The 12,128-nt window shown below is 39.0% G+C and overlaps 1 protein-coding gene across 1 annotated transcript in view; it reads right to left on the reverse strand.

The window, feature by feature from the left end:
• Positions 1-12,128, reverse strand: part of GTF3C1 (general transcription factor IIIC subunit 1) — a gene marked incomplete in the record, with an annotated part of 1,808,906 nt that overhangs the window by 759,639 nt on the left and 1,037,139 nt on the right. The window contains 1 exon segment of the mRNA XM_044089472.1: positions 6,230-6,390. Within this exon segment, the coding sequence (XP_043945407.1) occupies positions 6,230-6,390 (161 nt within the window).

A 12,128-nucleotide genomic window follows, 5' to 3' on the forward strand; every position in this document is an offset into this window, starting at 1 on the left:
ATCAACACTGGGGGCAAATGGTGAGACAAAATGGCAATGACCAAAATTGGTAATGATCAGCTCCCAGCCAGCACAGGAACCTTCTGGAGTGCCTCTCTATCTTTATATGATGGTAGGCATCCTTGAGGTCTAGTAGTAAGCACATTTAGTCATCCTTCATCAGCACAGGCAGAATTGACTACACCATGTCTATCCAGAATTTGGTCTGTTTTATAAGATGGGTTGAGTTTGTTCAAATCCAAAACTATCCTGAAGCCCCTGATCTTCCCTGGTACCAAAAAGAGTCCTGAGTAAACCCTGGATCCTTATTGGTCTGATGGGACCTCTTGGATGACTTGATTTGCCAGCAGCCTCTGAATTTCCATGGCTGCTTGGTGTATCTGATGGTGTGGAATGTATAAGATGTTTCGGATTTTAATGCGGAATTTCTAAAAATGGAACAGAATAGCCTCTGTATAGGACTCAACACCCATGCTTCTGACGTGATGGCCTCTAAAGCTTCTAGGTGTAGAGCCAAGTGATCACAGACTACCTCCAGTGCAGAACAGTCTGGCAATCCTTTAGGATCGCTAAAAAGTCCTTGAGGAGAACAGTCTGTGGAAGCCCTGGCTTTGATGTCTGCCTCTGCCATTAGGGCGGTGTCCATTGTGAATAACCCCTGGCTGCATGGAGAACCCTCAAGAGGATTGTCCTGTTAGGACTGTAGAGTAGACAACTGAGTCTCCAGAGTCTACTGGGTTTCCGTGGACTGCTGTGTAGGGATATTTCTTGACAATCTGATACTGCATCGATTTGAAGTCTTGTCAAGTGAGAAACAGATTTAAAATGCTTTAGAGTAAAAATAGTTGAGGCATAAAAGCACTTCCCCAAATGGTCCAACACCCAAGATTCCCCATGGACCAAGGATCTCTCCCTTCTGAAATGTCCTTTTTAGTGGTGGAGTCCACCACAATAGTATCCACAGCCAGATCCTTATTTCAGTGAGGCCAATCCTTAGGTGTGGCGAGAATTTTATCCGACTTCTTGGGGATCAGTTCCACCATATTGGGTTCCTTCCACACCCTCTGAGACACCAGGTCAATAAGTGTGTCCTTATGGGAAACCACCCAAGGTGTGAACAGGCCCACCCCAAAAACATCCAGAATAACTGATTCCTCTGGAGAAGGGGCTTCAGTGGACCAGCCCTCATGCTGAGGAAGAAACTCCAAAAGATCGCCAAATGAGGAATTATCCCAGGGAGACTTACAGGTACCCCTCTACTTTCTTTAGGTCAGCATTTTGTGAGGGACTCCTCAGGGGAGTCCAGGTGCTTCCTTTTGCACCGTGCCTCTTACAGGACACTTGCTGCTCCAGACAGTCTGGGGGGAAAGGGGAAGAGCTGGGGCTCCTAGCCAGAGGGACAGACTGGAGACCAGTAGGAGTAAGCTTTCCTGGAGTTGACTGATAAATGGCCACAGCCATGGATATGAGGGAGGAGACACAGGCCATATTCAATCATTCTCCTTACTTGAGTAAAGCCTCTCCACAACATTGAAACAGGAGGAGGAGGCAGAAGCTAGCTGACCAGCGATCCTGGGATATGCGGTGCCCAAGGATGTGCCAGAATCTGGGAGAACTCTGCCCCACTCCATACCAAGACCAGATCTGAGCTATCGCAAGCAGATGACATGAGCAGAAGGGATGAATCTGAAGCTGGGATAGTCAAACCTAACCCAGAGCAGACCACCTCGTTGCTTCAGCTCTGAGGTCCATTTGGCTCCAACACAGCCAGAGTTGAAGAGACAAAGGTCAGAGTAGAAATCGTCCATGCAATCTGATTCCACACCATGGAAGAAAACACAGCCAGGTCTGATGACCTTGGATCCAAGGGGCCCGAGAGAGAAAACCAAGGTGACAGAGATGAGGTTCCGGTGAGGAAGCCTGGTTCCAAGAAAATAAGGTCTAATTGCATTTGTGCTTGCAACAAGGACCTCATCAGTTGCTCCAGCTGTGATGCTTTTACACTATTCATTGATCGAGATGACCAAGGGGATGAAGCATCTGATGGAGGCTTGGAGGTTTGTTTTGTGGGCAAGGCTGAATTGGAGAATTCCTGACATGGGGTGGAGAAAAGGAAGATTCCAGTGAGAAATCTGATGGGGTGAAAGGTGAGAAACAGGAAGCCACTCACCCTAAGGGGCCTCCATGACTAAAAAGGGGCTGGGAATACTAACAGCTGGAGATGGAGCCTTGCCCGATGCAGGCACCGAAGGCAATGGTCCATGACGAGGTACCAGGACCAATGAGGAGGCAGACTTCTTACAATCCCCTTTAGCTGATTTGGGGGTCATTCAAAGAGTGTTTATGACCCCACTCCAATTTATCCTTAGAGGAAAAAAGCAGCCAAAGAGGAGGCACTGGCCAAGAGGAGGCCCGTGAAGAGTAGCTTGGTCCTCCTCTCACTGAGGCCCGAGTACCAAACCCCTCACAGGTGGAACAATGGGTCTCCAGATGTGCCACCCCAGGCAAAAGATGCACCAACCATGTGCATCTTGCGAGGGGAGTTTGTGCCCACACACCTCCTGAATCATTTCAGACTCGTGCTGTAAGAAAAAAAAAATCAACACTAGCACACTCTAACACACTACAATAATAATTACTCATTAAACTAACCAACACTATCAAAAACCTACAACAATCACAATAAAAGGGAATGTATACTCTAAACGCAGGAAATTCACCTGACACAAAGATCAAAAACAGCAGTTAACCTAATTACCTACCTACCCTATTACCCTATCTCTAATTACTACACTAAAAAAATCTTACAAGGTAGCGGAAAAAATAGATCAAGTTTTATAAAAAGGATACATTTCAATGGAGCTAAGATCCAGCTGCTATCCTAGAATTGCAGCAACCTAGTTCCGGTATTCTTGGGGGAGTGAGAGACTATGGGGGTAGAGGACGAGCAGCTGGAGAGATGAAGTCTTGAAGATATGCCCAACATCAGATCTGAGTTGGATCTGGTAACGCATAGGCTGAAGACAGATGGAAAAGACAACATTGGATCTTTTTATAAATATGTCAATATTTGTACCATAAATGGACTCAATATCAGCAATTTCTCACAATAAAGAAATTATTAATGACACAAGAGATAGCCAATGCTTTTAACTTTTACTTCTAAGAATCAGTAAATACAGCTTCCTATACTGTCCCTATACCTTCATCAGTACCCCCAATGACTTAACATCTCCAACACCTGAGAAGTTTTCGATCAAGTCACTAAAAAGGATAGGGTCTGTCAAATCTATGGTTCCTGACAATATTCCAGCAATAACTGCAACAAGAATTCAGAAGGACCTATGTCCCAACTTCCACAAACTATTTAACATACTACTGATACATTCTACTGTCCCTGACTGTTAGAAAAATCCATAACAACACAGATTCACAAAATGGCAAGTTGGAAAAGTCCAATTATTGCCAAGTCTGACATCTTTAATGTACAAATATTTAAAGATAGGTTTACTGAATCTTTGATAGGTCTTAAAAACATTCTAGAGTACATGGTTTACACTAAAATGGCTTTACTACAGCCAAACCTGCCTTTACTAACTTGGTGGAATTTTATGAAGAGGTCAGCCAAGTAAGTGACAACTGCATATGTGCAGGGGTCAAATATATGTATATAGCCAAAGCATCTGGCAGTCACTTGAATTCCTCAAAAGTATAAATACAATCCCTACTTAATTAACTGGACTAACAACTAGCTACCTGACAGGACTCAGTGTGTTTCAGTTGAAGGCACGTTCTCTGAATATTTGCCTATAGTGTCAGGTATACCCCAGGGCTCCATTCTGCAGCCTTTTCTGTTCAACCTGGTACTTTCTACTAGGCCAGTTAACAGATACTACTGGTACACCAAGTACAGCAATGAATAAAAAAATGTGGTGTATTGTAATTTCAGAGGAAGATATATTAAACTTTATAATAAAACTAATAAAACCTTAACGTTATTCTCTGATTGACCTTCATTTTAACCAAACTAAACCAAATGTTAGGAAATGTACTTTGACAAACCTCAAAAAAAAAAAAAAAAAAAAAAAATATATATATATATATATATATATATATATATATATATATATATTAGACAATTAAACTCTTTAAGAGGTTTGTCTTCATACAAGGATCTGGGTATTAATATTTTGTTAGAATTCTCATTTGACAAACATGTCAACATTAGAAAGCATGACCTAACTCAAAACTACTGATTAAATCTACAAGACTGAATGATCAATCAAGTCTTGTTACTTTATATACTACTAATATATGACCAATCTTGGAATACAACAGTCCATTTTGTAGTTTCACTAGGAAACAACTGAATAGAATGGAGTCTGCCAGGCATAGTTTAGTAAAATAATTTCGTCTATTGCAATTTGTGCTACAAAGAAAGATACAAAAAATTAAAATTATTTACCTTACATTACAGACACTTTCAGGGCAAAGCAATTACTGCATACAAAGTATATAAAAATGAAGTGTTACAATATGTAATTAATCTTTATTGATCGTCTAACTCAAAAATCTATAAACACAAGAATGTCAACTCAACTAATCCCTAGGATCTGCCACAAAATACCAAGATATGCAAGATTAATTGCAAACATCAGTTCATTTAATGAAAACTTGGACATGTGGATGGGAGGTAAAATGTTTGATGTCTCTTTTAAGAAGTCTGTGTTTCTTGGTGGCTCCTAGGCCTGAGCACTGCACACTAAAAATATGAATTGTAGGTGTACTTTAGAGTGCAACACTGTGGAAGTAGAACAAGCCCATATGAATAATTAGAGATACCCACAACTCCATCAGCAGGCCAGAAGGAAATGACCAGCAGAACCCAGGCACTATCTCTGTTTTCTGCAATACCCTAAGCAGGAGTGATACGAATAGAAAGCTGTTCATGGTTTGTTAAATGCTACCAAGGCTTTTGGGCTTGGAAACATGCAGGGCCATGATACACAGACACCAACCATATATACCAAGCAGAACATACTTTAGTCATGTTTCCACTCACAGCTGCTGATCCTGGGCTTGTTTATACTATTTAGTCTTGTTCTCAGCTAACAAAATGCAGGTTACTTAAAGATGCAGACCCAAACATACTTCCTGACCTCAGACCATTAGTGTTAGCTTCCACAGGCAGTAGGAATGAGTGTCCCCTGCATGTTAATGTACTGCATCAATGCATTATTTTCCATGATGACCATTTGCCCCCCCCCCCCCTCACAAGAAATCAGCTTTGCCCAGAAGGCTTTAATGGGCCCATGAGTGCCATCTCCTTTACAATTTAGCACTTATCATAGCCCAACTCCACTTTCTGTTCATGCTCAGATCCACCTACTATGTTCCCCAAACACAGTCAGATGTATATGTGGTCAGTGTCATCTCCCCCGTAGCTGGACCATCAGTCTGCCAAGGCTACATCCCATTTGTCTCATACAACAAAACAATTCTCTCTCAATAGCTGGAATAACTAGTATCATCTGATGGAGAGAATAGTAATATTGTTTCTGGAAGCTCTTCAGATAATACTACCACCTCTTCTCATATGTAGCCGCCTGCTGACAGCCACCTTAAACACACAGACAAAACACATATAGATTCATTGTGTGTGGGTACATATGAGAGAGGAAGAGTTAGAGAGATGTGAGTACATGAGAAACTGCTAAATGGCACAAAGCTCAAATGCAACTGGATAAAAGAAAGAAAAGGAAAATAAACTCAATGAAAATGGAGAAAACATTAAAACAAGTGTTCTGGATGGGGTAGGTAATTCTGCATCCCTATGCTCCCGCTAACAAAACTATACCAACTCTGATATTGTACACTGGAGAAAAGGGAAAATTCCTTTATCTCTGGTTTTCACTGATCTCGCAATAACACTGGTCTCCTGCTCACTCTTTTCGATATACATTTTACTCAATTAATTTATTCATGTTAGAATGCATTTGAAAAGGATGAGATATGATAACATATGGTGCACTCTTAATTACATATTACATAACTCGCATATATAGACATACACACATACACATTTATATATGTGTAAATAAAAATACATATATACAAACATATACATGCTCATGTATAACATATAAAACATAAAAACAGAGATAAATATATACTTGTATGAATCAATTCAATAATCTAGGTAAATACAGACTATATTTTTTAAACTTACTTTTTTGTTGAGTACAGAACTAGCTATACGGCAAAGCATCAACAGTCCATCCTCTTGGGTAGTCCACATTACCCTCCGACGGGTCATTCTTTCCAGTGCATTCTTGTCAGTCTCATCGTGAAACTTTGGTCTCCTTTTTTTTATCTCTTGTACTGTCTTAACTAATTAAACAAAAAATGACAGCCTATTATGTGGCACACAAACAACGCATAAACATTTTTAAGAGGTAAGCACAGAAGAAGCAAGTTAAAAACATCTAGGATGCAAGCTGTCTTACAGCAAACCTATCTTTCAGTACTATTTTATTTACATTAGCTGAAGAAGATCTCAGGATTATAAAATGAATGTCCCATTTATTAGCAAATTTCTGACTTTATTTTTGCACTTCTAAAAACAAACTGCTTAGTTACTTGCAAGTGGCAGGTAAAGGCGACCAGTTCTGAAAATAAACAGCAGCATACTTTAACATTATTCAACCAAGTAGCTGTGTTGATCACAAGTGACTAATTTCTGATACGACAAAGGCTATACAATGCAGAATAAACAGCAAACAAATATACAAGTGACACAGTAATTATATACTACAAATTTAACAGAAGAATTCACAGTTAACATAGCAAACATAAATGGGTTAAACTTTGCAGGCAGATGCACACCACAATAAACCAAGTTAACTATTCAAAAAAGCAATCTGGGATCTTCCAGGCAATTAGCCTGTTGTTGTCTTTCGGCTTTTCCTGGTTAGGGTTCGCCACAGCGGAACTCCGGACTCTGCTAATGATTGGCAGTAGATTTTCACAGTGCCGAGTTGCCAGCTCGAAGCCCAACCTTCAACGAAGGCATGCCCATTCATCCATGACTTTCGGAATGGCACTCGACCCGCGGGGAGGACATGCAGACTCCATACAGAAGGCACTTCCCACACACTAGCTGAGAATCGAACGAGAGAACCTCTTGCTGTGAGGCAACAATGCTGCCGCTGCACCACCGTGGATTACACCTTCCAGGCAATTAGACTACTCTCCCATAACAATAATAATGCTGCTACACCAAGTTCTTCACTATCAAGCCACTTCTAAGTTTCTTCCTCTCATGAGGCCACAACGCCTCCAGCTTACACATGCTCTCAAGCCCAAAAGTCTGTTTCACAAAGGGGAGAAAATCACTATAGCAGGTGTAAAGGGTTAAAAAAATTGAAAGTGCATGTGTTTCAAAAGGGTGGTGTACGTGACTGCAGATGTGTCCTTAAGCTATGGAAAAGTACTGCAAGCTAGGTTTCATTTCCTGAGCCTGAGACAGCATTTCCTGTAAATCACATGGTAAAAAGAAAACATATTCCTTATTAGGTTAAAATGTAGATGACTACTATAAAATGTATGTTTGCTAAACTTGTTATTTTTGAATAAAGTGTACTTTTTAATTTTTCACTACTGAATAGTAACAGTGGTCTCACAAGTTTTATGACTTTGATAAGGCTTTCTTATAAAGTATCCATAAATTCCTCTGTTTGTGGCCACATGACTTGAGTACTGTCCTCTGAATGTGTGTTTTGTACTTCAATAAAAAACTGTACTTTAATCTGCCAAGAGACTAAAGTATGTATTTAAACCTTAACAGCTGGTGCCGTGACTCAGATTTTCTTTGATCCACTGAAAGATGATTCTGCAAAAAATCACTTTACTGGGCCCTCTAACAGTTTTCTGTTGAGCGTATTTTCTGTAAAGTCAGATCACAACTGCACCTTTCATTTAAAATTTTCTGTCTTGGCAGACCTGCAGACATTCAAAGATAAGTGTTATTTCTATGTGCATGTGGATTTAGAATGTGAATTAAATAATTTTTCTTTTGTATTACTACTACCCAACACCCTTGGAGTACCACAAGGCTCTATACTAGGGCCCCTGCTGTTTTCCATCTTCATTAACAACCTGTATACTGTCATCCCAAATGTCAGCTGTATCCAATACGCTGATGACTCCACCCTGATCTGCTCCACCACATCTCCAACAGACGTATGGTCTATTACCCAGTCCACCTTTAACACTATAGAAAACTGGCTTTCTGAACGTTGTTTGATACTAAATCCCCAAAACAAAACTAAAATACTGTTATTCTCACCAGCACAAAGGTCTCCTGCTTTTACCTTTACCATAAATACAAATGATGGCACATTAATCTCCCCTGACTTCTCTACAAAACTAATAGGTGTCATTATAGATAATCTAAAATTTGACCTACATGTAAACCAATTGATCAAAACCATCAATAAAAAACTAGGGTCACTTTACAGAATAAAGGCCTTCCTAACTCCTCCAGCTAAAATTGCCATAGCTCGCTCTCACCTTCTCTCAACACTTCTGTATGCATCCCCTATACTCTCTAACATAAACAAGACTGTACTTAAACTCTCAACCTGCTATAACCACAATGCCAGGTTTGCCACTGGGCTGCCTTTTAGGACACATCATTGCATCAATCTTAACCAGCTTGGGTGGCTTGAACTACCCAGTCTAATTCAGTATAACCAATTGATCATGGCTTATAAAATCCTTTATAACCCAGATAATACTCCTGCACTTAAAAATCTTATCACCCCCTATCACAATCAACGACTGCTTAGATCCTCTAACAGACTAATGCAGACAAGCAAAATTAACAATGCAGCTGGTGACTCTCTTTGCAAACTCTGTAGGCAGATCCTGGAACTCACTTCCAGCTGACATTATGTTACTCTCCTCCCTAGGTCAATTTAAAACTAGACTCAAACAATATCTGGCACTAAACTGGCTATGTCATTGTATCAAGCCTGACTAACTCTCTTCTAGATTGTGTAAAATCTTTACCCTTGACTTTCACCAGGGTTTAACTCTAACCTGTGGAACATGTTTATTATTGTTTGCTTATGTACCCTTTGTCAAAATTATACCTATAACATGTTTTTAATGTTTCTGTTTACCTTGGAGCTTTTCTCCCTGGGCCTCCACTGAAAATGGACATGCATCCAGTCGGACTATCCCGGTCAACAAATGTAAAATAAAATAAAATATTGTTATTGAAAAACATTTTTTTTACAATGAGAACAAATGTGGGGTCATTAAAAGAGCCAAAGAATGGTACTCCTGATAGACATATATTTTAAAAGTGCACTAAAGATAGCTGTCTGTATTTAAATAAATGGCATATCATGACTAAAAATAATAGTAAATTAACCTTTCCACCTGCAGAAATTCTTAATAAAAAATGTTGTTAAATTTACAAAAATTACTTAAAAAGGTAATAAAGTCCCTGCCAGTTGCTGGTCAGCTTTTAATGCATGGCAGGGAAAAAAAAAATATATATATATATATATATATATATATATATATATATATATATATATATATATAAATCCATTGTTCCTAGTTTAAAACATAATGCAGCTAAATTAAAAACCCAATTACTAGGCAGTCAAACAGCCTTCAGCATTCAGACTGTCCAAAAAAAAAAAAAAGTTATGGGCTCTATCCCTTAGAAAACGTCAAAAAATGCAACCTACCCATAATGAGTTGTCTGAGGGTGACTGTGTACTTGGTTTAGTAAATCTCCTCCACCTTATAATAAGTCTCCTTCTGTTCAGCAAGATTCCCTGCTGCTTCTTGCACTCTTGCAGCCTTTCAGCCCACTCAAAAAATTTTCTTCCACAGCCACCTCTACCACTACCTGGTCAGATCCCTCTTCTGCCACACCTTCTAAGATGCTAGCAAAATACTTTCCTTCTCCTGTCTCTGGTCACCCTCACTCTAAGGTATCTCGAAAGGGTGCACTTACAAATAACTCAGCCTCCAGCAGTAAACAGATAGAAAGAACACACTTTTCTTTAATGTACATGAGTTTTCCTAGGTTACGTAAAAAAAAAATATTGTCTCCCTCCAGACGGCACAAGTTCATTCATGTTAACTTTGTTAATCAATGGTTACATTGGCCTTGACAAATTTAATCCAGATAAAAAGGATACTGGTTCCTCTTCAAAAAGTACTAAATTCGACCCTTCAGCTGCACAACTGCATCCTTTACACCAAGCCCCAAACCCTACCCATGGTACAGGCAATAAAACACCTTCCAAGATTAATGTAGTTCGTCCTTGGTCTGCTGTGGACTTCCAAACTATGTTGGACTCCCTTCCGTCCATTCACATCAATCTAGCTAAATATGCTGAAATCCTAAGAAAACATGTTCAATTACAAAACCCCACCTTAAAAAAAATCTTAAGAACTGTGTTAAAAACCTCTATTCTGCCTGACTTGCTTAAATGCATTTAAAAACATACCACTATACCAGATGCTATTCCCCAACATACAGCTGCAGAAGCCTTCCAAAATGCCAAAACCCATTTACTACACACCATTAATGCTTTGTGTCCCCGTCCCCAACTGATCCCGAATAAAACCTGTCACACAGCGAAAAAATGAGCCTATTGACACATACATACACCTTATGACTGAGGGTTTTAAAGCATTTTGAGACTATTCTGAACCCACTGAAGGGCCGGCAGCGAGTGTTCTCTCAACTGCCTTTGTAGATGTGTTCTTACCTCCTATTCATGACCACTTAAAAAAGTTTTGCTTAAACTAGCCAAGCTTAAGAGTTCACAAGCTAATTAATCAAGTTCAATATTTAGCAGACACTAAATAACAAAAAAACCCCATTGAGAACAGTAGCAGAGGAATCAAATAAATAGCCGCTTAGCTTATCAAACTTTTATTCTTCGCTTTTGTCTAAAAACAACCGACTTCTTCAGAATGAAAGAAGTGAATAATAAAAGTGTGATATACTAAGCAGCTATACATTTGATTTGTCTGCTATAGTTCTTAGTAGTGTTTTATTTGGTGTATTATTTCCACTTGAAGGATTATGTTTTATTTAGCAGTCACTCTCACCTGTAAAAAGACAGACAAAAAATTATTAAACATACAGCTTCAGCAATGGGACCTTATTTGCCATTTTAGAATTCAATAGCTCGGCCACTTTTTGGAATATTTTTAAATGGCTTCATACTGTGTGCTCATTATTGAGAATAAAAGTACAACACTCCTCATGCATGAACGCGCACATTCCCCCTTTTGATGCAAACATGAAATTAAGTGCCATTTGGTTTTGCAGAACAGCATGCATAGCATTCCGCTTTATAGTAATGGGGTATTACTTAACACTACCAGTTTTCAAACATTTTTAGTTCCCAAATTGATTTTTCAGCCCCATAAGCAGGGAATATACCACACCCAGAAATAACATTATTACTAAGGTCCATATGAGAAAGTTTTTTGAAGGCTGCCCATTCCAAATCATGATGATAAATTTATGAAGCATCAATTTTGCCAATCGGATTTTTTACACTCTGAGTCTCTTGAACATTGTGAATTTTCCCGCTGGGTAGACTAGTGGTATATCGAATAGCAGGAACTATATAACCAATAAAACAACTTCTGCTTCAATTTTTGGGCAGTCAATTGTAGGCTTTTTCCCACAAATAAAATAACACCCCTTACCTACTATTGCATGGGATGTCACATTGTCATTATTGGTTACAGGATGAAAAAAGATGTTAAACCACAACATTTTACTAATGAAGGTTTTTTTTTTTTTATTCAGGTGCATTTACACATTTTTAAACCTGCTTCAATAGAGTGCCATTTTTAAGAATGCAAGGTGGATGACAACGGTTCCAGTTAGTAATGTCAAACAGGAGTTCATCGAATTGCCTTTTAGTTAATTGTTTTATATTGTAAGGATGCACTCACATTTAATACTTTGCACACACTACTATAATATTACAGATACTGTACCCAAACTTTTCAGTCCCATTTTGTTGAAAATACATTTTTTAAATATAAGGCATGAGAGAGAAATACATTTTTATTTA

This window comes from Protopterus annectens, chromosome 12.part0 (assembly GCF_019279795.1).
Source record: "Protopterus annectens isolate FY-2018-M chromosome 12.part0, PAN1.0, whole genome shotgun sequence".
NCBI lineage: Eukaryota > Metazoa > Chordata > Ceratodontiformes > Protopteridae > Protopterus > Protopterus annectens.